General features: G+C 43.9%; 1 protein-coding gene across 1 annotated transcript; it reads left to right on the forward strand.

Annotated features, from left to right (window-relative positions):
• The first annotated feature begins 2,619 nt into the window (after window positions 1-2,619).
• LOC306755244 (protein NDRG3-like) lies at window positions 2,620-24,983 on the forward strand. Its single transcript, XM_079239562.1, has 16 exons — window positions 2,620-2,736; window positions 7,610-7,693; window positions 8,270-8,302; window positions 10,032-10,137; window positions 10,296-10,416; window positions 12,461-12,523; window positions 12,600-12,660; window positions 12,767-12,853; window positions 14,130-14,186; window positions 14,269-14,372; window positions 15,826-15,891; window positions 15,971-16,022; window positions 16,109-16,156; window positions 18,781-18,816; window positions 18,955-19,006; window positions 23,503-24,983. The coding sequence occupies exons 2-16, from the start codon at window positions 7,637-7,639 to the stop codon at window positions 23,670-23,672; spliced, it is 1,113 nt and encodes a 370-aa protein (XP_079095688.1). The 5' UTR covers window positions 2,620-2,736; window positions 7,610-7,636; the 3' UTR covers window positions 23,673-24,983.
• Window positions 24,984-26,099: the final 1,116 nt, after the last annotated feature.

Raw genomic sequence — 26,099 nt, forward strand, 5'->3', positions numbered from 1 at the left:
TTTCCACTATCATGCACTGGTATGTCTGTCTATCACACCACTCAGGAACGAGACGGGTTCTGTGTCCTGGACATGAACATATGTTGGTCCAAATGTGTGAGTCACCCTGAACAATACCTTTAGAAGCTGCTGGGTGAAGCTGGTACGAGTTTAACAAGTCCTGCACCAACATGGGCTGCAATGTTGTTCAGGAAGGAAGAAGCCATTGCTCCAAAAATAGGAGAGGAAACAGCCAGATTACAGTCTGCAAATGGACACCAGGACAAAGACCTTAACTTCTGCAGACATGTCCTGTAGTCTGGTGAAACTAAAGCAGAACTGTTTGCCATAATGAAGTATGGAGGTGGCTGCATCATGATGTGGGGATGTTACAGTGGAGGGAAATCTGGTGCGAGGAAATAAATTGCTGCATAACGTTTTATTTCTGTTACTGTTACAACTATTGTTATTACCATAAAAGTCCATAAAACCATTAACTCTGTAAAGAAGATGATGTAAATACTCAAGCAATCAAGACATTGGCCCAAATCAAGATCCCAAATCAAACCACCAAAGTTGTCACAAAGTGGCTTAAAAGACAACGAACACTGTTTTGAGTGGCCATAACCAAGACTGGATGTCAGTCCCAGAACATTTGGGAGCAGATCTGAAAAGGTGTGCGAGCAAGCTGGCCTACAAGCCCGACTGTTGTTTGTTGTGAATTGGTGCAAATAAAGCTGAGCTGAACTCATTTACACCAGTTCTATCTGGAAGAAAGAGAAAGTCCTACTAAATATGGTGAGAAGCTTGAGGAAGAAAATCAAAAATGTTCTACCCAAGTCATTCAGTTTAAAGGCAGTTTTGCCAAACACTAAAGGAAATGTATGGAAATTTCTCACTTTGAAGAGTCATAATAAAAAATCGCTGAAAGGCAAATAAAGTGATTTAATCCTGCCTGACTTAAAACCCGAGAAGTTCAGTCTGATTAAGTTTCAGGCAGTGAGAGAAAAAGCATGAAAACCTCTGGCTTCAAATGCCATTCCGACCTTCAGTCCAGCTTTCTGCATTCTGTCAGAGGGGGAAGGTCACACCCAGAGATCTGCAATGCAGAAAGCTTTGCTTTGTTCCACAGACATCCTACTACAGCAGTTAAACAACATCAGACCTGGCTGGACACACTCCATGTTTAATGATTAATCCTATCTAAATGTTTTTTGTCACATTCATGCATCAAATGCCAAATGCAGCTTTTCATGGACTTCATGTCTCCAGGTTCTCTGGCTTTCCCCTGTAGTGTAAAAACAAGCATGTAAGGTAATATGGGAATTTATATGAAATGCATGCGTGAGCATGTGAGCATGGGTGGTTGCTTGTCCTATTTATTGCTGTTTTGGCAGTAATGACCTGGCAACCTGTCCAGCACCTCATGGCTGACATCAGCTCTTGCAGACTGTGCTCTGTGTTCTGCCTCAAGACCACCAGATATTACTAAAAGCAGAAAATTCTTTGGTATGCTTGGGCATATTTCACCCATGTTAAGACTGCCCTATGATGTTTGAGCCTCATCTGACAATTAAATGCAAGCTATAATCCAAGGTACTGTATATACTAGTCATAGCCGTGGCCTTCATAACTCCTGCTAGTCCAAAAACACTCCCATAATTGATATATACAGGTCAACCCTGAAAAAGTCTGACATTATATTAACTTTTCTCACATTTTTAGACAAGACTCTGGAATACAAAATGACTTAATTTAATTTAATTTAATCTAATTTAATTTAATTTAACATATTAAACTGATTCACCTCTGCTTTGTAAACATGATAGAAGTGCACTGTGAAAGTGGTTAATTTTTCCTAACCACAAATAAACACAGAAAAAGAAATATAACAAATTTCTTTGAGAAATAAATATATGTAAAAAAAATAGCTGGAGAATGACCCTTCATTTTGTGTGACGAGGATCAGACTAAAAAATCTTCCAATTAATGAGCTGCTTTTACTAAATGAACCAAAACCATTTTTGCTACTTTAAACTGATAACTTTCTACAGCAGAAGCTGAATGACTAATTTTGATTTAAAAAAAAAAAAAAAAAAAAAATTAATTAGTTTCCTGTTCATTTGTTAAATAATTTGTTTTATAAATTTGTTGCAGACAATGTAGCATATACACATAATTATTTTGTTTCTAGCTGATTGTTTTCTCATAACTTTGACTAAAACACAAGTAAAATAAATAAAATGAAATAAAATAAAGTAAAATAAAACACAAATAAAATAAAGTAAAATAAAACACAAATAAAATAAAATAAAGTGAAATAAAAAATAAAGTAAAACAAAATCAAATAAAACAAAACCCAAATAAAATAAAGTAAAATAAAACACAAATAAAATAAAATAAAGTGACATAAAAAATAAAGTAAAACAAAATCAAATAAAACAAAACCAAAATAAAATAAAGTAAAATAAAACACAAATAAAATAAAATAAAATAAAATAAAATAGAATTTTAAAAAAGTAAAACAAAATCAAATCAAATCAAATAAAAAGGTCAGTTTGGTGGTTGACCTCGTGACCAGTTGTTTACGTTGACGTAGCTCCGCCCCGGACTGTCCGCGTGCTGCTGACAAATCTCAGTAGGAGGAGAAGAGCCTCGCGACCAGCTACACTCCGCGCCGCTCCGGTACTTTCACAACCTGCGCGTCAGTTTGGATTAAACGGATCATTTCATTCTGTTTGGAGCAGACGGCTGACAGTGAGTAGTACATAGCGGGCTGGATGTGGTTCCGTCCGGGTGAGCTGCGTAACGTAGCGCTACTAACCCGGTAATAGCTAGTTAGCTGGTTAAACCTCTGGTTAGCTAGCAGGCTAACTTGTCGCTTGACGCTAACTTAGATCAGAGAGCTTTGTCTCTTCATGGTCGCTGACATGGCGGTGGTGTATCTGCTGACAGGTGTGTGTGTGTGTGTGTGAGAGAGAGAGAGAGAGAGAGAGAGAGAGAGAGAGGGAGACGAGGTAATGCATCTCCCATAGCAACGGCTGGTTGCTAGGGCTGTCTGTCTGTCGGTCTGTCTGCGTGGAGGTTACGTCATCATTAAGCAGCGTTCAGCGTCACTTCTGCTTCTCTGTGAGCGCGCGCGCCCTGTAGCAGTGCGCGTGGGCGGACAGCTGGACCAGAAGCATCTGTACATCCAGTTTAACCAGTTTAAATCCGCTGCTGGGACTCTTACTGGACGTTTGATCCTGTTTTATGTACAAATAAAGCAGTTAAAAAGCTTTCCATGTTTACCTGCACAGGTACCAACACCTGTCCTAAATGCAGGGCAGGGTCAGGTGGAAAGAAAGATTAAAAATGTTTTAACTAGATTTGGTATCCCAACACTTGGTCAAAGACTATTTAATTTAATAAGTTAAATGCAGTCATACAAGTGAACATGAATTTAAAATAAAATAAAAAGTGTGTTTTGGCAATTTTTTTTCAGATCAAGTATAAATGCAACTTCTACACATGGAAAATGTTCATTTAACCTTTTTATTTTAAATAAAGTAGAGTAGTAGAACATACATATTGTTGTCATTTTTGCTATTTTTTTAGATTAGGCAGTGCAAAAACAAAAAGTTAATTTAACTTTTTTATTCAGTACAATAAAAAGGCTCAATAACTGAGCTAGTGGTAATTATTTAAAAAAATGAAAAGGGATGTTCAGGGAGAAAACTTTTCATTTGGATTTTTGAAACTTGCTCCTCAAATCCAGGTTTCCATGTCGGTGAGGTGAACTAGTTTTATGTCCTGAATCCTGGACTCTTAACGTGGTGTTCAGCGTGGCATCTTTAAGCACCTCGGAGCGCTATCACGCAGGAACGGTAATGTTTACTTTTGTGGGACAAATTTAGGTAATCTATAGACATTCTGTAGGCGTTTATATCCCATCCAGTAGGCTTACAATCCAGCAACATTATTCAGAGACTGCTGCAAATCCAGGATGAGAGATCTGTGATAAACACCATCATTCATCACATTTTTATCAGAAAAGATCCCTGCCATTTCCACGTTGCTGAAACTTCTAGTTTTACTCAATAAAGCCCCTTCCCGCCAAACCTTCCACCACTGAAGCTTGAGCTGATGGAAAAGTCCAATCAAGATCAGCCAAAGTTCTAAAAGTGGGCAGAAAGAAAGACTTGAGAGTTTGTCTACAGGAGAGAAAAATCTTGAGTATTTTGCTGTTTGTAGTAAATCCTGTTTTTCTTTCTGCTTGGTCTTTATGCTGCTGTTTCTATTGATATATTTATTTTACATAATTTTAGCCTCATAAACATGTCAGCTGCTGCTGTCCTGAAATAATAATACTGTGGATGGTGCTGGGTGGGATGAAAGCGCTGCGTTGTAGTTTTTACTTGTAAACTAACGCTGGTGTTTCGTCTCGTAGTCATTTAGTCATCCGTTAATAACCAGATCAGATCCGAGCCAGAATGCCACCAGGAAGCTCAACATCCATCCAAACCAGTCAGCTGAAATGGTGTTATCTAGCTCGCATGTCTGCCCACATACACACACACACACACACACACACACACACACACACACACACACACACACACACGTAACTGGATGGCATCCTGCCATTGAGAGATCAGTATTTCCATTAGACTGACACAGTTAGAAAACACAGTGTGAGCCACCCCACCCCCCCAAGTGAACGCAGGTTCAGTATTTTCATGTATAGAAAATATTTTCATCAGACTTGATGTGGAAGCAGCTAAAACTATTCCTAAAATGTATGTTACACTAATAAAAACCCCCATTTAACATTTCCTACCTGCAGGAGGCATGTTGTTAACTCCTTCACCAATGTGAGGGGAGGGATAGAAAAAAAGAAATAAAAAAATATAAAACTTGAGAGTAAAACACATTTCAGTAGGGGTGGGTAAATCGAATTAAAAAAATCGGATATCAGGAGTTTTTGCTTCACATTTTAAAACTGATTTTTTTTTTTAAATTAAAAAAATCGATTTTTTTGTTAAAAATTCTTTTTAAAAAAAATAATGAATTAAAAAAAATTAATAATAATAATAATAATAATAAATAATAAAAAAATAATCCATTATAGATTTTTAGTCATTTTCAGTGTTTTTATTGACGCTTTTACTTGTCTTCTTGGGCGTTATACCAGCAGAATGATGGTCTGGCTACTGGGTTGTTTTTTCTCATTGAAATCAAGAAAAATGACGAGAAAAAAAATATTTATACTGTTTTTTATCCACAAAAATCAGCAATATCGAAGAATTGTGAGAATTGCAATTTAAATCTAATCACCACCCAAAAAAGTTGGAAGCGAATGGCGACAAAAGCGTATGGTCACAGCTCCACATTTCAGTAAATCTTCCAAAAATAGAATCAGTGTTCTACTGTAGTAAAAATTGTCCGATAAACCCTCCTGTTTTCAGTCCAGCAGCCTGTGTTGAATCTGAACCTGTTGGATCTGCAGACTGAAGATGCTGCGCTGCTACCAGCTTTTAATCTGCCGTTAAAAACCATCAAAGTTTTACAATCAGGAACCGAGATGGGAGGAAGTTACGAGGAACGTGTTTACACCAGGAAGACCTGCGTCAGCCGATGTATTTAAGGTTTTCTGATCGTTTTGCCAGATGTGGCACCACCCAGTGAACATTCACAGGTGATTAATCTGGAAGCTCTGAGTTAATTTCTCATTTCCTGCATCATTTTATCCGTTATCCAGACCCAAACAGCTCTGTAAGTTAGACAGATATTGGTATGATAGAGGGCTGCAGCCACACTGAGCTCGTGCAGGATAAATCTGACAGGAGTGGATGGTTAAATGTTGCTGTGGGTGGAAGTGGGTGGTTTAGCAAAGAGAACCTGCACAGTGTGATGCTCACGCAGATATTTACAGGAGGTAGAAATGATGACATCAACGTTGAAGTTTAAAGGCAGATTAAAGTTTCATTTCTGGGTTTTATCCTTTCTTACAAACATGCCACCACATTCATTTGAAACTGGAAAAGATCATAAAATCTCTAGTTAATACTGACACACACCAGTAGACACATCTAATGAAGTAATTCTACTCTGTCTGATGGGATGGTGATGTCTTCACATTCCCACATTGCTTGGCTACGTCTGCAGGTGTCATGTCGAGCCGCGTCAGAGCGCAGAGATCGCTTTCCTTCCTACGCGCTGCAGGTCACAGAGCCGAGGTTGTGCTTTGTTACTACGGAGGAAGATGATGAATCATTCGGCTGAAAGACCAACAGCGTAGACTGACACGCTGAAATGTGAGCAAAGCTGCTCCATCAGGTCCACGCGGGCCTGAGCGTTGGGATGTAAAGTGCCGACACTGTCACAACATTTCACAGTGGGGGGCTTGTGGTCGTCAAACAAACATGGCGTAACCATAGACTGTATATAAAGAGAGACGGAGTCTCCGTGATGTCACCCGTAGGTTTCTGAAGAGCTGAATTGAAGCTCGGTGGGCGGTTCCTACCATCGCCATCTTGGCAGAAGCATGCGTGTCGTCTCACCCGGAAAATACAAATATGGGCAAAGAAGTGGAGCTGAGAGGGGGGCTGTGAGCGTCATGGTGGATGATTGACATCGAGCGAACTCTGAGCTGCCTGTAGCTAAAAGCTAACCGAGCTAACCCGGAGATAACAGGAGCTAACCAGCTAACGGAACGGGCTAAAGCTAAGTCACATTGTTAACCGGCTAAAAACCACGGTTGTTCTACGTTCTTCTTGAAGCGGGAGATCGGGTACCTGTCAATCAAAAGGACACGCCCCTAAATATGCCGAACTTCGAGATTAAATTACTTTTAAACGGGCGAGATAGAAAAAAATTCACTCCCCCCACAGTTGTCATGAAGGTAAACCTGACCTATTAAACTGAAAATGGATTTTTGAACCAGACTGTAAACATGTTTATTTCTGCTGTAAACATGTTTATTACTGCTGTAAACATGTTTATTTCTGCTGTAAACATGTTTATTTCTGCTGTGAAGTTGGTCTTTTTAACATGGGAGTCTATGGGGATTCGCTCTGTTTTGCAGTCCCTAGTGGATGAAGGTGGAACTGCAGTTTTATACACGTCCGCATTGGCTTTTACTTTTTACCGCTTTTATTTACGGTCTATGGTTGTAATTCAGGCTTTATCGGTGTTGCAGGAGGTATTGATCCTTTGCTCTGGATGTTCCACGTATAACTGATATATTGTTGGATAACTGTATTGATCTCAGAAAGAAAGCAGCGAAGAGCAACACAGTGTGAACAACTGACAGTACCAGAGACAAGAATGATAACTGAGCTGTGAAATATACTTCTTGTACATTCTCACATGAAGGAAAATATTGGTGAAAGAGGTTCTGGGTTTCCCGCCGAGCACTGATGCTGTACCCCCATTAGAACACAGCTGATCAGATCATAAGACATCCGTCCTAACACCTGTTTTTCACTTCGGCCTCGTCCCAGCTGTAAACTTCATGTCAACTGGTTTTTGATGTCAGTTCTGCTGTTATGCTGATGTTTGCATGAATCTTAGTGGATGTGTAGAAATGTAGTTTACTGTTGCTTTTATCTGCTTTGTATGAACTAAACCGTACTCTGTCCGTCATCAGGCTGATTGGCGCCAACACCGTCCCAGCATGGAGGAGCTTCATGACGTCCAGCTGACTGAGATCAAGCCCCTGCTGACGGGACAGGTGAGGGGGCGGGGGTCTCTACGGCCCATTTATGCTCGACGCAGAAGCTGGATGGACACTTTCATCCGTCTCCTGCGTCGTTTATGCACTTGATTTGATCAGTTTCCAGGGGCAGATCCAGCAACAAATGAAGCAATACCACTGGAAATCAAGGACACGGGACAAGCAAACAGACTAAACCAGAGCAAATGAAGATGACGACAGTAATGAAGACAACAACCGTACGGGAGCTTTAGGCGGCTGCAAACAACAGTAGAGGTTTATTAAAGTCCCAAACTGGAGTCTGAAGCTGACATCAGAACGTGGAAGTGAGTTCTGAGCTCAGCAGCGCCCACTAGTGGAGGCGTTGACGTAACAACCATGGCCGTAAAAAGGCTGCGTGGGAGTACGAAGGCAGCAGCATCTGAGAACATTAGAAACAGCACGTAAAGAAGCATGAATGGGTCTCTACACATGGTGCTGAGAACGTCCCGGCTCCACGACACGCAGTTTATTTCAGAGAGAACGATATGTTTTTTATCACTTGTTGATTATTTTATCTTCTGTGTCTGAACTCATGTCTCTGTGTTTGTCCAGAATGGCAGAAATCTCCAGGACTTTGACTGTCAGGTGAGTTCAGTACGTACACACAGCGGTCCTTTTCAGGTTGTACAGAAGAACTGGTGCAGTTGGCCGAGCCATGTCTTTAGCAGGCAGGCGCCCGTACAGACTAACAGCAGCACGGCAGGTCCGTCTGTTACTGAGATGCATCGTAACACCAGAAACCCTGCTTGATTACCGCTCAGGTTGAAGATGGAGTCAGAACAGTGACTTATCGCCGCGTATTGTTTATTCGCTTTGGTTCTGTCATTTTGTGATGTTTTATGGAAGGAGTTGCAGGAAGGAGGTGGAAGAGCAGGGGAAAGGAAAGAATCCAGGCTAAGAGAGACAATACAACACTGATTGGCTCTTCAGACGTTAAGACCTTCCACCTCACAGCCAATTAGGCTGCAGATTATTTCTCTTGATCCAGCCACGCCGCCTCCCATTCGCTCTTCTGTCTTTGTTCACTTGAGGAAGGCTAAAGGACAACAGACCTCTTTCTAGTTCTACTAAAGTCTTTTTCTCTCCAAAAGCTTGTTTCTCCTGCTGCCAGTAAAACCGTGAAGCTCTTACACTCCTCCTTGTTTTCTTGTCAGGATGAATGACTCTCTGGATTTGCACCAGATCTCCTGTTCTTTAGGAGTTGGGGTGGTGAGTTAGCCAGTTAGCTGTTCATTAAGCCCTCCTGAGTCATGCTTGCTTACAGGAGTCAACCTGGTAGTCACTGCTACGTAGACCGCTCGACTCTTTTCCCTTCACCTGCTGGAAGCCAGTCAGCTGTTTTTACACGCTGCTGCAGATGCTACAGGTTGTATCCCAAACTAGTTTTATGAATCACTTCACTTTTTACAAGTTATAGCGCTCTAAAACGGACAAATCTAATTAACCTTTTTGACAAATAATCATGTTTAAAACTAAGATCGTCTCCATCTCTAAAAGGCGCTTCTATCAGTAACTGTGGTGTCTTAGAAAACTGGCCATTTTCCTTCTGCTGATTAAGTCTCTTAATGTAATCCCAGACTGACCCCATGATGTCAAAGCCAAGGCTGTGGGGGGGGTCAGATCATCTGCAGGATTCCTCCTTATCTGGAGCGTTTCAATGACTTGGGATGGATCTTTCTGCTCATTTTGAATTCTAATGAATACGTTTAGGATGGTCACAACGCCATTTGTCTAATCTGTAACTTCAGTTGCAGAGATGAAACCTAAGAGCAGGAAGGAACCCAACGACTTTCAAGGGTTCAAGTAGTTTTCATGTGACAGAGGTCGTTATGTCACCTGGCTGAGCCTGATGTTGGTGCTCCACGGCTGTGCAGCCTGAGCAAAGTCTAAAGACAACAGAAAGAGATGAGATGAAGGCGCAGACAGTGGTAGAGTTTCAGATTAATGAGGTCTGTCAGATGTTTCCATGGCGATGTCATTAATGAGATTACCTGACAACATGGCACTCTGAATGTATAAATCCATCTGCAGGCGACAGACTGCACTGCTGGGATTTCTCTCTGACTCCTTCCTCTGCATGTTGACTGTAAACAAGCGTGGTGACAATGAAGCTTTTTATTCTAGGATACCTGACAACATGTGTTTGTTGTTGTGGATTCAGGTACTGGAAAACCTCACAGGTACACACCCTGTGTGTGTTCTCACCGCCTGCAGCTGCGTGTTGTTTACCTCCATGATTAAGTTAGAGATGCATCTCGTTTTCCCTCCAGGCTCCTGTTGTGGAAACTGACGGTGCGATGTTTGTTGTGTTTAGGAGCACGATGTGGAGACGGCCCACGGCGTGCTGCATGTTACCATGAGAGGGGTTGCTAAGGGCAACCGACCCACCATCCTCACCTACCATGACATTGGACTCAACCGTTAGTAAACATGCATGTTGACATTGTGTAGTTCAGACTGAAACATGGAACTAAAAGCTACCTTGTGTATTTTTGTGTGTGTGTGTGTGTGTGTGTGTGTGTGTGTGTGTGTGTGTGTGTGTGTGTGTGTGTGTGTGTGTGTGTGTGTGTGTGTACAGACAAATCTTGCTTCAATAGCCTGTTTAACTATGAAGACATGCAGGAAGTGACGCAGCACTTCTCGGTTATCCACGTTGACGCTCCTGGACAACAGGAAAATGCTCCCGTTTTTCCCAGCGGGTAATGCTCACACACTCACACACTCACACCACATCTTCCCCGGTAATGATGTCATTCACTTTTCTCCCAAATGGAACGAGTAACATGAGGAGAAAAGTCTGGCCTTCCTGCAACAGGACGCCTTGTCTTTACTTACCACCAGAAGAAAAGAAAGGAAATGTGTGGAAACGGTTTGCTGTCATGTTTCTGAGCTGAACTGCAGCTTTAGCAGAGCTCAGTGCAGAAGAATGACAGACGATACACTCCAGGCTGATGGGCAAACCCGAGCAGAGAAGTGCTTCATGCTGTGGACTTTTCATGTCAACAAGCATCAAGATGTCCCAGTTCGAGACGTTTTAATACAAATACTGTCATAGAAATAACAACAGTATCATAATTATCATACAGTAAATCATTTCACACTGTGAATGAAAACTCCTCTCAGGTTGTAAGTTTGTTTGTTGTGTCTGTTGATGCCGAGAGAACAAAACAATCTGGAAACAAACAAAGACATCTCATTCATTCATTCATTCATTCATTCATTCTCCTAACCATTTAGTCCGATGAAGGGTCGCGGGGAAGCTGGAGCCTATCCCAGCAGTCTTTGGGCGAAAGGCAGGGTACACCCTGGACAGCTCGCCAGTCCATCGCAGGACACAAAGACGTGTCATTCCAGCTAAATCCAGTCTTCTGTGTAGAAAACAAACTGGTTTCTCTCAGAGGTGACAGAACGTCTACCTGGAAACTAGCTTTGACTTCCAGCTGTCCTTCAGCAGATAAGCTGCTCTTTACCACAGATAGAACAGGAACGGCGTAAATAACAAAACAAGACCACATGTGCTGCAACCTGATGACAAAATACTTTTTTTTTTTTTTAAATTTACGACAGGTCAACATTATTTATATTCTACATACATATATGTATATCCTCTATCATGTATTCTGTTGACAGGTCTAAAAAGGGGTAGGAAGAAATATAACCTTTTTGCTCCAACCCCTACGCACATGATTAATGATTAAACCTAAAACTCATCCTGTTTTCCGAACCCAGTGTTTTCCACAGAGCATACATGTATATATATATATATATATATATATATATATATATATATATATATATATACATATACACATACATACTCATATGCATACCTACACACATTCATATTATACACACATATATACTCATACATTTACCTACATATACACACCCATACATAATGATACCTAGCCTTATATAGCTTATACATATTTACATTTCTACAAATATACACCTCTACACGTTCTCACACCCATGTATATACAGACATACACCCATGTATACCCCCACATAACCGCCTATACATACATGGACATTGACCTCATAGCAGTTTTAACGGAGAAGCTTTCAGTTGCTGTTTTTATCTCGTCCTTATGACGTAACGTTCAGTGATTTAAGGCTGTGTCCAACCCGAACCGAACACATTTCAGTTCAGTAAAACCCAGCTAGTGAGCGTTTCAACGTTTCTAGAGATTTCCTCCTTTCATTGCAGCTGCTTTCTGCCAACGCTGCGAGTCGTCGTCGTGCACAATTTACTCATTTTACCTGAAATCCCATAAAGGCGACTTCATCTTCCTCTGCTGCACGTTCCCACTCTGACACGGCGCTTCGGCGACTCACACAGAACGAAACAAAGCAGTAACACATGGATGTTGTGTAACTTCTTCTTTCTGTGTGCAAGCTGCGCTGATGGAACGGGAGGAAACTGATGGATGTTTATCATTAAGTCATCCAGCCATTTAATAATTCGATTGATTATGACGTAATAGTGACATCATAGGGATTGGAGCTACCATCCTGTCTGTAATGAGTAGTCTGATCATACTGGGATGTGATGCTGCATCATCCTTATTTAGTCAGCCATGTCTAAAAGGGCGACAGTCACATGACCTGCTGTCATTTCTACTGGATTAACCCTTTATTGTTATGGCTTCAGTTCAGGAAGAGTCAGATGAAATGTTATGATGCAAACAGAAACACCATGTGTGTGAGTTAAGATGATGTTCTGTGATGTCACGGCTGTAGGTACCAGTATCCCACCATGGATGAACTGGCGGAGATGCTTCCATCTGTCCTGACGCAGCTCCAGTAAGTCTGCAGTGAACGGTGGCCGTTTCATTGACCGCTGGTGTGAATTCAATCTTGTGTGTGTGTGTGTGGTCAGGGTGAAGAGTGTGATTGGTATCGGAGTTGGAGCTGGAGCCTACATCCTCACCAAACTGGCTGTAAGTAGACAACATGTCGCCGATTTCACAACAAACACAGAACCAGTTCTGGTCGTTCTGCTGCCCCTCCTGCTGCTGACCAGCAACATGACGGCTGTTCTTTCAGCTCAATGAGCCGTCTTTGGTGGAAGGGTTAGTCCTGATCAACGTTGACCCCTGCGCCAAGGGCTGGGTGGACTGGGCCGCCTCCAAGGTAACGCAGACTACTCACGCCTTTCTCTCACACAGTAGGAGGCATAAAGCTTGTTCCATCCTCCACGAGAAGCCAGAACGTTTTTCTTGTTCTCGAGGCTCCGACAAGAAAATGACGTCATTTTGTTCTCGCAGACGTGTATGAAGACACTCCTCGACACATCGGGCTGCAGAACTTTTTTCTTGCGGGGCTGCGAGAAGTATCGTGTAATTGGTTGGACATGTGAGGTGGGCGTGGTTAAAACGGAGAAAGCAGGAAGCGGTGTTGCTGCTTCCGCGGTTTTACTGTTGCAGGTAAAACTGATTGTTTTGATAAAACAGCTGATTGAGGTGGAGAGAAAGTACCAACATTTTTGCATTAAAACACTCGGACCCAGCCGCGTGCACGACCCGCCCAGCCGCGTGCACGACCCGCCCCGCCGCGTGCACGACCCGCCCCGCCGCGTGCACCACCCGTCCCGCCGCGTGCACGACCCGCCCCGCCGCGTGCACCACCCGTCCCGCCGCGTGCACGACCCGCCCAGCCGCGTGCACGACCCGCCCCGCCGCGGATGAAGCTGCTTGTTAAATATAAAACTAGAAACTCGGAGAGCAGAAACCTCCGCCAAGCACGATGTTAAAGAATCCTTTTAAAACATTCCTGGATCCAAACGGTGATCCGGATCACCACCAGGATTTAATCAGTTCTTCATTTTTACATTTCCTACAACTCTTGAAGTTTTTATAAAAATCCATCCGTAACCTTCTAAGTTATCTTGAACACAAAGACGGCGATAAAAACATGACCTCCTTGGTGGAGGTAACAACTGGGTTCATGGCACATAAAGCAGACATCGCCCCCCGCAGTGACCCCTCCCTGCTGCAGACCTGCTTCTACTGGAGGATGGATGGACCTGACGAAGAAGGAGTTTTTTCTTGTTCTTGCAGCCTCGAGAACAAGAACTCAGTTCTTGTTTCTCGTGGAGGATGGAACAAGCTTAAGTGTGACATTAAAGGTTAATCCATGATTTTACCCAGAGCATCCTGACAGAATAGTCTTCAGGTGGGTTTCTTACCGTTTTTACGTCATGTCCACGATGGGTGACGGGAGTTTGCAGTGTGTTAAAGAGCAGCTTCAGCTGTCATCACGTCGTCTTTCAGAGAGGAACTAAAATGTCCGTTCAGCCTTAGCGACGGTTGCTTAAAGATGAAGCTGTTTGTGAACTGATCCAGCCGCTGAGAGAAGAACGAGTGATCGATAAGAGAAATGTGAAACAAACGGATGTTGCTCTTTGCAGCTGAGCGGCTGGACGAGCAACATGGTGGACATCATCATGGGACACCACTTCAGCACGGTAAGGAGGACGGAGACGATTATTACCTCTGTCTGATCCAAATTCCACATCCTCTGAAGGTTTTACCGTCTTCTGTGAGCAGGATGAGCTAACGGAGAATAAGGAGATCATCCAGACGTACAGACTCCACATCTCTCAGGACATACCGCAGGAGAACCTGGCCATGTTCTTCAGCAGCTACGACAGGTGAGGAAGACTCTGCCAGTACCGCTGGTTATCAGTGCAGCTCCGGATGAACATCCTGATACACACTCTGCATGGTTCACACACACTGCATGGTTCACACACTCTTCAGTCAGAAGGAAAACTCTGAGATACCAGGCTGGTTAGAGATCTAGGACAGCTGAGTCTCATGTTGACTAGCTACAGATAAACTAAACGTAGGTTTTCCAGGCTGTTACCATGGCAACTGCGCTTCAAGTTGGTGATGCAGAAAGACTTTTGAAGCTTGTCCTGATAACATCAGTCTGACAACAAATCTAACGCAGACAGAGAGATGACTTATTATCTCTGTGTAATATTTCATATATATGAGAAAACATCAGAGAATCATAAATCAATAAAACTCTTTGATTGGCTCAGACTTCAGTCTCTGTTGGAGCAAAATGTTTCTTCTCAAGTTGGGATTTTCTGCTCCTAATTACTTCTGTGTGATGGGGTTTAGATATCTGCTGATGGCTCAGAACGGATCTGTGTTCTTTTATTATATTAAACAGTTAATTAAATCTGTATTTTATATAAATTATGTGAATGATAGACTCAATGTGTGGTATTATTATCTTTCAGGTTAGTCTGTAAAATATGAATCAAGACATGAAATGATCATCATGAGAAGATAAAGATTTTACCGCCAGTGTTTCCGTAGCAGTTTCTGATCATCCACGGCAATAAACTCTACAACTTCGTCTGTTATTGTGGCCGTCGGCATTTCTTTGTCTTATTTAACAAAAAAAAACATTTGTAAGTGTGTGTTTTCCCTTTAATGCCACAAACTGGTTGTTAGCTTGTCAACAAGTTTTGTCCGTTGTGTCGTGAAGTCTGAGGAGATCCTGGTTAACCAACACGTAGTTCCTGTTATGTCTGTAGACAGGTAGGATCTGTTGATACAGAAAACACACACACACACACACACACACACACACACACACAGCCTGGCTGTTCTCTAACTATAAGTCTACAACATGTTGCAGGACTTTTAGCTGTTTTTGCTCACACGTCATTAATAGGCAGTAATATCTGTAAGCCGGGGGCGGGATCAGCCGGCTGCAGCTCGGCACAGTGATCCTCTCCGGCTCTGACTGAAGCTGGGAAGCGCTTGTGGAGTCGGTAGGACCCGCTGCTCATCGAGCTGCGATGAACTAAAGACTTCTTTGGAATAAAGTTGCGAGATGAGTCTGGGGACTCACTAAGCCGCTAGCTGAGCTGCACCGCGTGCGTCGCTGGAGTCGGTGCACCATGAAAACATGCACTCCCAAATGTTCCGCGTTGCTTGGAACGCCAGCTGCCTTTAAATCTGGGAACTTTTTAACCTGTTTGTTTTATTCTGATGAATTCATTGTAAATTTTTTACGTGTGTGTGTGTGTGTGTGGTGTGTGTGTGTGTGGTGTGTGTGTGTGTGTGTGTGTGTGTGTGTGGTAGTCGTGCTGAGTTGCAGATGGAGCGGCCCATCCCTGGCCTGAATGAAAACACAGTCAGCACGCTGAGGTATTAAATTCCCAATGTTTTATGAATCCCTGAATAGAAAACGTGTCCTGAATGTGTCTGCTGGTCATGTGACTCTCAGGTGTCCCGCCCTGCTGGTGGTCGGAGATACGTCGCCTGCTGTTGATGCTGTGGTGAGTGTCTGCACTGTTTCCATGACTACAGCAAGCCTATGGGGTCATATGGTAACCGTGGTGTGTGTGTGTGTTCTGGTCTGCAGGTGGAGTGTAACTCCAGACTGAATCCCACCAAAACCACCCTGCTCAAGGTAACTGCCTCCTCACCTGATGTTCTCATGTTTCATGGAAAGAAAACGATTCTGTTTCATGTTTTTTTTATTCTTCTTTCGTCTTCTTTCTTCTTTCTTTATTTTATAAACTTTAAATTCTACAGAATAAAGATTAATATAAAGGAATAAAGTCAACAAGCAGACATGCTAACCTGCTAATAAAAACCAGGCTTACTTTTAGCATTTGTACTGGATAAACACCTGATGCCTCACACACACTCATACCGCTAAGTCTATACACAGTGCTCGTTATCTGTCGTACACACACACACACACACACACACACACACACACACACACACACACATATGAATGTCTGAGTCAGTGTCAGCTGTCAGGAATCGACCCGCCGACCTTCCAGTTGATAGAAAACTGCAGTCAGATGAAGTTAAACTAATTAAAAGACTCTTGTTGTCTTGTCTCATGTCTGTCTGTGGAGATTTATCCAAACAACAATAATCACAGGAGAAAACACACATTTAATGAAAACAATAAAGACGTGAGGATGCAGGATGCAGGTGTTTCCGTAGCTGCCTGTACGGTCGGCGCGGGCGTTCAGTTAATAAATCTTTATTTTCAGTAGCCTGGATGGTAAACGTCAGCGTTACTGAAGATAAAGGCTTGAGCCGACAGCTCTGCTAGTTTCCATCCAGATGAGCACGAGGAGCAGGCTTTTCCTAACAGACGCCAAAGTGTGAAGCGGATGCCATGTTAGAGGTTTTTCCACATGGGAACAGTTTGTCTTGAATGTTTATTCTTTCCTGTGAGAGCCATAAACCTCATATATACATAGACGCCTCATTGAGTGCTGGACAGTGAACCAGCGTCGCCGCCATATTGGATGGGTCTCCGCTTTCGAGTCTCGCTGCAGAGTCAACGTAGTTTATTGACAGATTTTTATGAAATATTTTAGGACTCGTTGGAAACGTGAAAAGGAAGAACTGATTTAATCTTGGTGGTGATCCAGATCACCGTTTGGATCCAGGAACTTTTTAAAGGCCTTGGCGGAGGTTTACGTTCGTAAAGTGTTTTTCTGGGAAACTTCTGAATACAAGTTTTGATACAATACTTTATTTTCAGACTTTGAACAACTGTATCTCTGAACTGATAAATTAATAAATGTAAATAAAAGAAAGAGTAAACCGTAGTTAAGAGAAAGCATCAACTATTCCTGTATTTTGTTCAGCATATGGTAGCAATAACTGGTGAAATATTGAAAGCAGATTGTGTGGAATTACATTTCACAAGGTTGAATAATAATTTATTTGACCAGATAAAAATAGATAGATAAATCCTCATGCATCGTTAAACAATCAGACATGTTAGTCAACTTCATTTATACATTTATTATTATTGTAACTACCTTATGTATCAGTTAAATAGCATTATAAGAGATATTTTAGCATAAAAGCATGTTGTTTTTAATGTCATACAGTGATCTGTATTATAACAATGTCTCTGTCCTTTGTAACAAACCAAACTGAGAGAAAAATCAGGTAAAAGTTGGTGAAGTTATTGTTTTGGTTGGACCTACACCTTACAAATAAATGTATTGGAGGCGCATGGAGACCCATCCAAGATGGCAGCGCAATGAGACATCAGCTCGTATAGGCAGAGTGCAGCGTCTATCTACATGATGTCTTTGGTGAGACTCACTGCACACGGTCACTCATGATGTCATAAAGGAGACGTTACACATCTGTAAACCAGCTGGGCTGGTTGTAGACGTAAATCATCCACCAAGAAGCTCTTTAGCTCATATTTTTAGACTTTAATTATCACAACAACAAGAAGCTATAATATCTAACAGAGATCACAAACTGGGGGACTTTAAACTGGTCCAGATCCAGACCCAGAAGCCGTCTCATGTGGACCTCCAGCCAGAACAGAGTTCTGATCAACGTTTTACATCCCAGCAGTCAGAGATACAGGTTCAGCTCTTTGTTACGCTAAATAAATATTATCTACTGTTTTTATTACATGCAGTATGACGTCCATCTGATGACAGTCGGGTATTGATTACATGCAGAACCAGAAACAACGAGGAGAACTGAACATAAATCACACCAGATAGACGTTGTGAAGTCTGACCTACTTCTGCTCCTGTCCACCTAAGAAAAATGGGTGCTGCTTGCTAAAGCCAGTACTTTACTGGTTCTCCTTCACTGCTTCTGGTTTCGACCAAAAGACTCTAGTCAGAGTTGCGTCATCACGTCGTTTACACACCTGGACACGCCTCCTGAAGAGAAAGGAGGTTATCTGGTAGAAAACGTAGACGATGGAGGAGTGTGTGGTCTTGGGCCTCCAAATGCGTGTCGAATTTCCCAGAGTCATTAAGTTAATGGCTGTCCGTAGGAAACCCCGCCCCAGCTGCTGATGCATCACCAAGCGGTTCTCAGCTCTGCCCAGCAAAGAACTGGTGCTTAGCCCGGCTCTGAACCAGCAGCACTGGGACCAGCTGGGTGGAGATGGGGCCAGCCAGATAACTGGGAAAAAGTTGATCTAAATGTACAGAAACTAAACTGAAGTGAAAAATAATTAACGGTTCAGTTTTAAATCCCAAACTACTGTAAAGTCTGACTTTTCTTCTTTGTCTCTGCTAGATGGCGGACTGCGGAGGACTTCCTCAGGTGGTCCAGGTAGGTCTCAGACACGACTCGGTGTGTGTGTGTGTGTGTGTGTGTGTGTGTGTGTGTGTGTTTGGAAGAACTGTGAATGTTGAAGTTGTTCTGGAAGTAAAGTTTGTCTGAAGCCATTCTGAACTTCTCTGTCTGCAGCCGGGAAAACTCGCAGAGGCCTTCAAGTACTTTGTGCAAGGGATGGGCTACAGTAAGTCATCTGTGTGTGTGTTTGTAAATGCACGTCTCACACACACTCCTGTAGGTCTTAGAATACTGGTTTTAATGGTTCCAGACTAACTTTGTGTTCATTCTGAATGTTCATTGTTGATGTTTGGATCTTGTGTGTTTCTGCTCCGACGTGTCAACATTAACATTTAATATCCGAACATCTAAAGTCTGTCTTACTGAGATTAATTCATCCTTCTGTTTATATTTAATGGCCTTCAGATGCACATGTAACTACCTGAGACGTAACTACCTAAAACGTAACTACCTAAAGCGTAACTACCTAAAACGTAACTACCTGAAACGTAACTACCTGAAACGTAACTACCTGAGACGTAACTACCTAAAACGTAACTACCTAAAGCGTAACTACCTGAAACGTAACTACCTGAAACGTAACTACCTGAAACGTAACTACCTGAGACGTAACTACCTAAAACGTAACTACCTGAAACGTAACTAGCTGAGACGTGACTAGCTGAGACGTGACTAGCTGAGACGTAACTACCTGAGACGTAACTACCTGAGACGTAACTACCTGAAACGTAACTACCTGAAACGTAACTACCTGAAACATAACTACCTAACACGTAACTACCTGAGACGTAAATACCTGAGACGTAACTACATGAAACGTAACTACCTGAGACGTAACTACCTGAGACGTAACTACCTAAAATGTAACTCCCTGAGAAGTAACTCCCTGAGACGTAGCTCCCTGAGACGTAGCTCCCTGAAACGTAGCTACCTGAAACGTAGCTACCTGAGACGTGACTACCTGAGACGTAACTCCCTGAGACGTAACTCCCTGAGACGTAACTACCTGAGACGTAGCTACCTGAAACGTAGCTACCTGAGACGTAACTACCTGAGACGTAACTACCTGAGACGTAACTCCCTGAGACGTAACTCCCTGAGACGTAACTACCTGGGACGTAACTCCCTGGGACGTAACTCCCTGAGACGTAACTCCCTGAGACGTAACTCCCTGGGACGTAACTCCCTGGGACGTAACTACCTGGGACGTAACTACCTGGGACGTAACTCCCTGGGACGTATCTCCCTGAGACGTAACTACCTGAGACGTAACAACCTGAGACGTAACTCCTAAAACGTAACTACATGAAACCTAGCTACCTGAGACGTAAATACCTAAAACGTAGCTACCTGAGACGTAACTACCTAAAACGTAGCTACCTGAGACGTAACTACCTAAAACGTAACTACCTAAAACGTAACTACCTGAGACGTAACTACCTGAGACGTAACTACCTGAGACGTAACTACCTGGGACGTAACTACCTGGGACGTAACTCCCTGAGACGTAACTCCCTGAGACGTAACTCCCTGAGACGTAACTCCCTGAGACGTAACTCCCTGGGACGTAACTCCCTGAGACGTAACTCCCTGGGACGTAACTACCTGGGACGTAGCTACCTGAGACGTAACTACCTGAGACGTAACTACCTAAAACGTAGCTACCTGAGACGTAACTACCTGAGACGTAACTACCTGAGACGTAACTACCTGAGACGTAACTACCTAAAACGTAACTACCTAAAACGTAACTACCTGAAACGTAACTACCTGAGACGTAACTACCTGAGACGTAACTACCTAAAGCGTAACTACCTAAAGCGTAACTACCTAAAGCGTAACTACCTAAAACGTAACTACCTGAGACGTAACTACCTAAAACGTAACTACCTAAAGTGTAACTACCTAAAGTGTAACTACCTAAAACGTAACTACCTGAAACGTAACTACCTGAGACGTAACTACCTGAGACGTAACTACCTGAGACGTAACTACCTAAAACGTAACTACCTAAAACGTACCTAAAACGTAACTACCTGAGACGTAACTACCTGAGACGTAACTACCTGAGACATAACTACCTAACACGTAACTACCTGAGACGTAAATACCTGAGACGTAAATACCTGAGACGTAACTACCTGAGACGTAACTCCCTGAGACATAACTCCCTGAGACGTAGCTCCCTGAAACGTAGCTACCTGAGACGTAGCTACCTGAGACGTAGCTACCTGAGACGTAGCTACCTGAAACGTAGCTACCTGAGACGTAACTCCCTGAGACGTAACTACCTGGGACGTAACTCCCTGGGACGTAACTCCCTGAGACGTAACTCCCTGAGACGTAACTCCCTGGGACGTAACTACCTGGGACGTAACTCCCTGGGACGTAACTCCCTGAGACGTAACTACCTAAAACGTAACTACCTAAAACGTAACTACATGAAACCTAGCTACCTGAGACGTAAATACCTAAAACGTAGCTACCTGAGACGTAACTCCCTGAGACGTAACTCCCTGAGACGTAACAACCTGAGACGTAACTCCCTGAGACGTAACTACCTGGGACGTAACTCCCTGAGACGTAACTCCCTGAGACGTAACTCCCTGGGACGTAACTACCTGGGACGTAGCTACCTGAGACGTAACTACCTAAAACGTAGCTACCTGAGACGTAACTACCTAAAACGTAACTACCTGAGACGTAACTACCTGAAACGTAGCTACCTGAGACGTAACTATCTAAAACGTAACTACCTGAGACGTAACTACCTGGGACGTAACTACCTGGGACGTAACTACCTGGGACGTAGCTACCTGGGACGTAGCTACCTGGGACGTAGCTACCTGAGACGTAGCTACCTGAGACGTAACTACCTGAGACGTAACAACCTGAGACGTAACAACCTGAGACGTAACAACCTGAAAGGCTGCAGGCGGGTCGGAGCGTCAGATCAGGTGTGATACTTCAACATTAAGGCTTGTTGTCATCATCAGTGTTGGCAGAAAGATCTGTCGTTTAATTAATTTCAATCCAAAGAGCTACTTTTAAGTCTTAAACCTTCTTTTGACCTTTAAACAGAAGGTAGAAAAACATGTATTAATGCGACTGTGGAATGTTAAAATGATTATATCGTCACTGTATCCACCAGGGGGCAGCAGACAACAGTCACTTTGTTTCAACGGGATTTTAGGTTCAATATAAAGTGATTCAGAAGGTCTCAGTCTGCCTGTGTCATATATGCAGCGTATTGCATTATAGGGTTAACTAGCAGACACACACTGACCTCTGGCAAAGACACGCAGATGGAGAGGCAGCGGGATCAACAACAGCCCAGTGGATATGCTGATATTTTTACAGAACTGAAACCAGGGCAGGACTTCCTGCTGCGGGTTTCACTCCTTCATAACTGATCTGCTGCCGAAACGATAAAAATAGCATCATGGCTAACAGCGTTTAGCTCAACATGCAGTGTTTCTGCAGAACTTTGTAAATCTCAGAGCGTCGTTCCCATCAAGATTCAGGAAGACTTTTTAAGCTCATAAACTCCCATCAACTTCCTGTTCCAGATGTACGAGCAGCTTGTAATATGGAATAAATATGTAACAATGTTTACAGCTCTGGTTTTTACTTTGTTAGTTTTCCACATCAGCATGGAAAGCTTGAGAGTTGACGGTCTGTACTGGACCGGACCGAGACCAGACCCCCCAGCCGGTGGTCTTTTTATTAAAAAGTTTAGAAGATTAAAGTTGATCTGTGTTTAAAACTTGAACCATAATCAATCCGACGCTGCATATGTGTGTTTGTTGTCTGTTTATAGTCCTGCTGCACTAGCTACTGTGTGACTGTAAGTACCAGTCTGCAGGTTTATCCACCACACACAGCATGATCTGCCTCAGGATGTCCTACACACACCTCTACGGCTGTGTGTGTGTGTGTGTGTTTGATGTTTGTCAACCTGTCCTCCCTCCTTCCTGTTTTCTCTGTCTCCTGTCGTCCCCTACAGTCCCTCACGTTGTAATAAACCATCTGAGCAGCCAATCAGGTATCAGGATCATTACCAACCCCTCTGCTCACGTCGGTCCACCTCCATCCTTGTTTCCTTTCTGCTCCTCCCCTCCCTCCGCTCTTCCTCGGTGTGCCGTCTGCATGTAGTCTGTCTGGCTGGTGTGGTTTTTCCCCGGCGGTGGCGTGAGCAGCAGATTGTCCTGCATGCGAGGACTCTCTCAGGTTGCTCTCCCCGTTTTAAACTGCTGCAGGAAGCCACCAGAAGAGCAACATCAGCTGCTCAAACCTGGTCGGTTTGCGTTCCTAGTCTTCAGTTCTTCTGAAGCGTGTGAACACATCCTGATGTCTTCACTCCGACCAGTAGAGACCAACCAGCTGGGCTCGCTGCTGGGAGGTCCAAATGTTCGGCTCTGAGCAACCTAACATGAAACGATCTGCATCCCGCCGTCGACACAAACAGCCACTTTCACATTTTTCTGTTTTTCCTGTTAAAAATGTGAGTCGGTGCAGCTGTCTGTCCGGAAACGTTTGGAGCGTTAATGCCAACAGAAGCTCGCCTTCATCAGCTGCTCATCACCACGTGCATGATTCCCATCGGTGCACACTCCCGGCGCGTCCGTGTGACCTGACCCATCCCTGTGTGTTGCCCCGCAGTGCCCACAGCGGGAATGACCCGGCTGGTCCGCTCCAGGACTCACTCGGCCTCCAGCGTGGGCTCCGCCGACGGCGTCCGCAGCCGCAGTACCACCAGCACCCTGCCAGAGGGCGCCGCCTGCACCGTCGCCGAGCACACCGCCGTGCAGACCATCGAGATGACGGCGTAGGACTTCCGCCTGCTCTGTTTTCATCTTTTCCTCACATCCTCTCTCCACTCTCTGCTGTCCCCGTCCCAGACTAACAGTTCCGTCCACGTTCCGCCTGGAGACCTGGAATGTTCCAGACCATCCTGGAACATAGAACTGGAGGTCTGAGGCTCCCAGACAGCAGTGTCATAGATGTTCAGCTGACGGCTCCTGTAGATGCTGATGTTGGTTTTTACTCTACTCCCGTCTCCATGGAGCCTTGCTGTTGCCATGGTGACCCTTTTAGATGTAACCATATATGGAGCTGTTTCATATTTATAAGCAGTGGTGTTGTTTTGTTCTCCAGATGTTTTCACACTGTCTCTTCTCCCTTCTTATTGATTACTTCTATTATTATTGTTGTTATTTTCAGACTGTTATTGACGGTTGATGAGGAACAAACTCGTTTTTCAGCCAATAAAATACATTTAAAGGAATGTTTGACCAGATGTAAAAGTGCTTGACTGAGACCGTCAGAAAGCCCTTCCTCCTCTTTAACAGTTGCCTCGGTGTCAGCCTGACTTCTAATCCCAGTCCAGCTTGTTTTTGTCCCGAGAAATCTTCCCTCTGCAGGAATTCTGTCCATGTGATCCGTCCATCACATGCCAGGCAAGGAAACAGATAGTTTAGGGCTGTTTGAATGTTTTTTTTCCAAACACACACTGCTGATGCTGATATCTTGTGGCTCGAACAGAAAAGACCTGGAACTCCAGGTGTTTTTATTTACTGCACGCGTGAAAAATAGATGAATACGTTATTATTATTATTATTATCATTCCGTTAATGCAGGACGTCACGTTTAAGGGTCAGACCTTGATGAGTGTTGCTTTCAGGAGCCAAGGGTTTAAAACGAATGACTGCACCAAACAGAACCCAGTTCAGCCCATCAGAAGGACTGGTGTCGCCGTTTACGGCCCTGAAGCTCGCCGACTGGCTTCCAGTAGAACGTGATGCTGAAACAGACGCCACCGCGTTTAGTTTTTCCCTCCTGCGATGGAGATCCTGAGCGAGACCCTCGTCTGTTGCCGTAGTTGCGACGCAGCATGCTTGTCGTAGGTTTATGGCGTGTGAACCGTGCAGTGGTTAGTGTGGTTAGTCGCTGATGTCCAGCTGGGAAGGTCAGCTCGACGCATCGCTGAAGCTCAGACTTCCTCCACCTTGTGGTCATGACATCCGACTATGGTGACTTGTACTGAAGCTCTGGTGCCTGTTAACACTGAAGTTTGTATTTACTGGATGTTAAGATTTATTTAGAGTGTAAACAAAGTTTGTAATGAAATAAAGCAGATTAACCAGAAAGATGCTTTGATTTGACGTGAATATTTGCAGGTTTTAGTGGCTGAAAGTCACAAATCTAACATGAAATCTGTTCAGTCGGCTGCTCGTTGGAGGGAAATACGCTGCAGCCAGACAGAATGAGTCCAAACGGGGCTCAAAGGGGAGTGTTTACCTGACTCAGGTGAGTCAGGGTGCGCCGCTCCGTTCCCTCCTGCAGCTTTACACCTTTAAGATCTTAAACTACCGTCAACAGTATCTTTTCCCACACCAGGAAGCAGCAGTGCTAACATGTAGCACAGCGAAGTCCTGAGGAGAAACCCCAAACGATTCCCTGAAACACATCCATCTCGTCACTGTGGGAGGAAAAGTCCTAAATCACGTCTTACATTACCGTATTCAGGCAGAAAGTTTTCTGCGAGTTCATTTGTTTGAAAGGAACCGTGAAGGTCCTGCTGGTTTCCATGGCGATGAAGGTGGTTTTACAGTAAAGTATTTTCTCTTCCAATTATCAACGGTCTCGGTCTTCACATCTTTCTGAACCCTCATGGTGTTTCTAAGGTGAATTTAGGGTCTATCCCTGGATTCTGCTGACTATTGATAGAGGTGTCCATCATCATCATCATCATCATCATCGGTGGCTTCCTGAGATATATACCTGGGTAACACCTCCATTACAATGAGAATCAGCACCTCCAAATCTGAGACCATGGTCCTCAGTCGGAATAGGGTGGATTCTCCTCTCCAGGTCGGGAGTGAGGTCCTGCCTCAAGTGGAGGAGTTTAAATATCTCGGGGTCTTGTTCACGAGTGGGGGAAGGATGGAGTGTGAGATCGACAGATGGATCGGGTGAGGAGCTCGGTCATCCTGGAGGAGATCAGAGTAGAGCCTCTGCTCCTCCACATCGAGAGGAACCAGTTGAGGTGGAACGGGCATCTGGTCAGGATGCTTCCTGGACCTCCCTGGTGAGGTGTTCCGGGCACGTCCCTCTGGGAGGAGACCCCGGGGAAGACCCAGGACACGCTGGAGGGATTATATCTCTCTGCTGGCCTGGGAACGCCTCGGGATCCCCCCGCAGAGTTGGCAAATGTTGCTGGGGAGAGGGAAGTCTGGGCTTCCCTGCTTAGGCTGCTG

This window comes from Telmatherina bonti (assembly GCF_933228915.1).
Source record: "Telmatherina bonti genome assembly, chromosome: 4".
In the NCBI taxonomy this organism is placed as follows: Eukaryota; Metazoa; Chordata; class Actinopteri; order Atheriniformes; family Telmatherinidae; genus Telmatherina; species Telmatherina bonti.

What these genes read in the sequence shown, in the direction of transcription:
- LOC306755244 (XM_079239562.1), top strand. Translation starts at nt 7,637, where the DNA reads ATGGAGGAGCTTCATGACGTCCAGCTGACTGAGATCAAGCCCCTGCTG. An exon ending in TGGACTGGGCCGCCTCCAAG is followed by an intron (nt 12,854 to 14,129) that starts GTAACGCAGACT and finishes TGCTCTTTGCAG; the next exon opens with CTGAGCGGCTGGACGAGCAA. An exon ending in TGTGCAAGGGATGGGCTACA is followed by an intron (nt 19,007 to 23,502) that starts GTAAGTCATCTG and finishes GTTGCCCCGCAG; the next exon opens with TGCCCACAGCGGGAATGACC.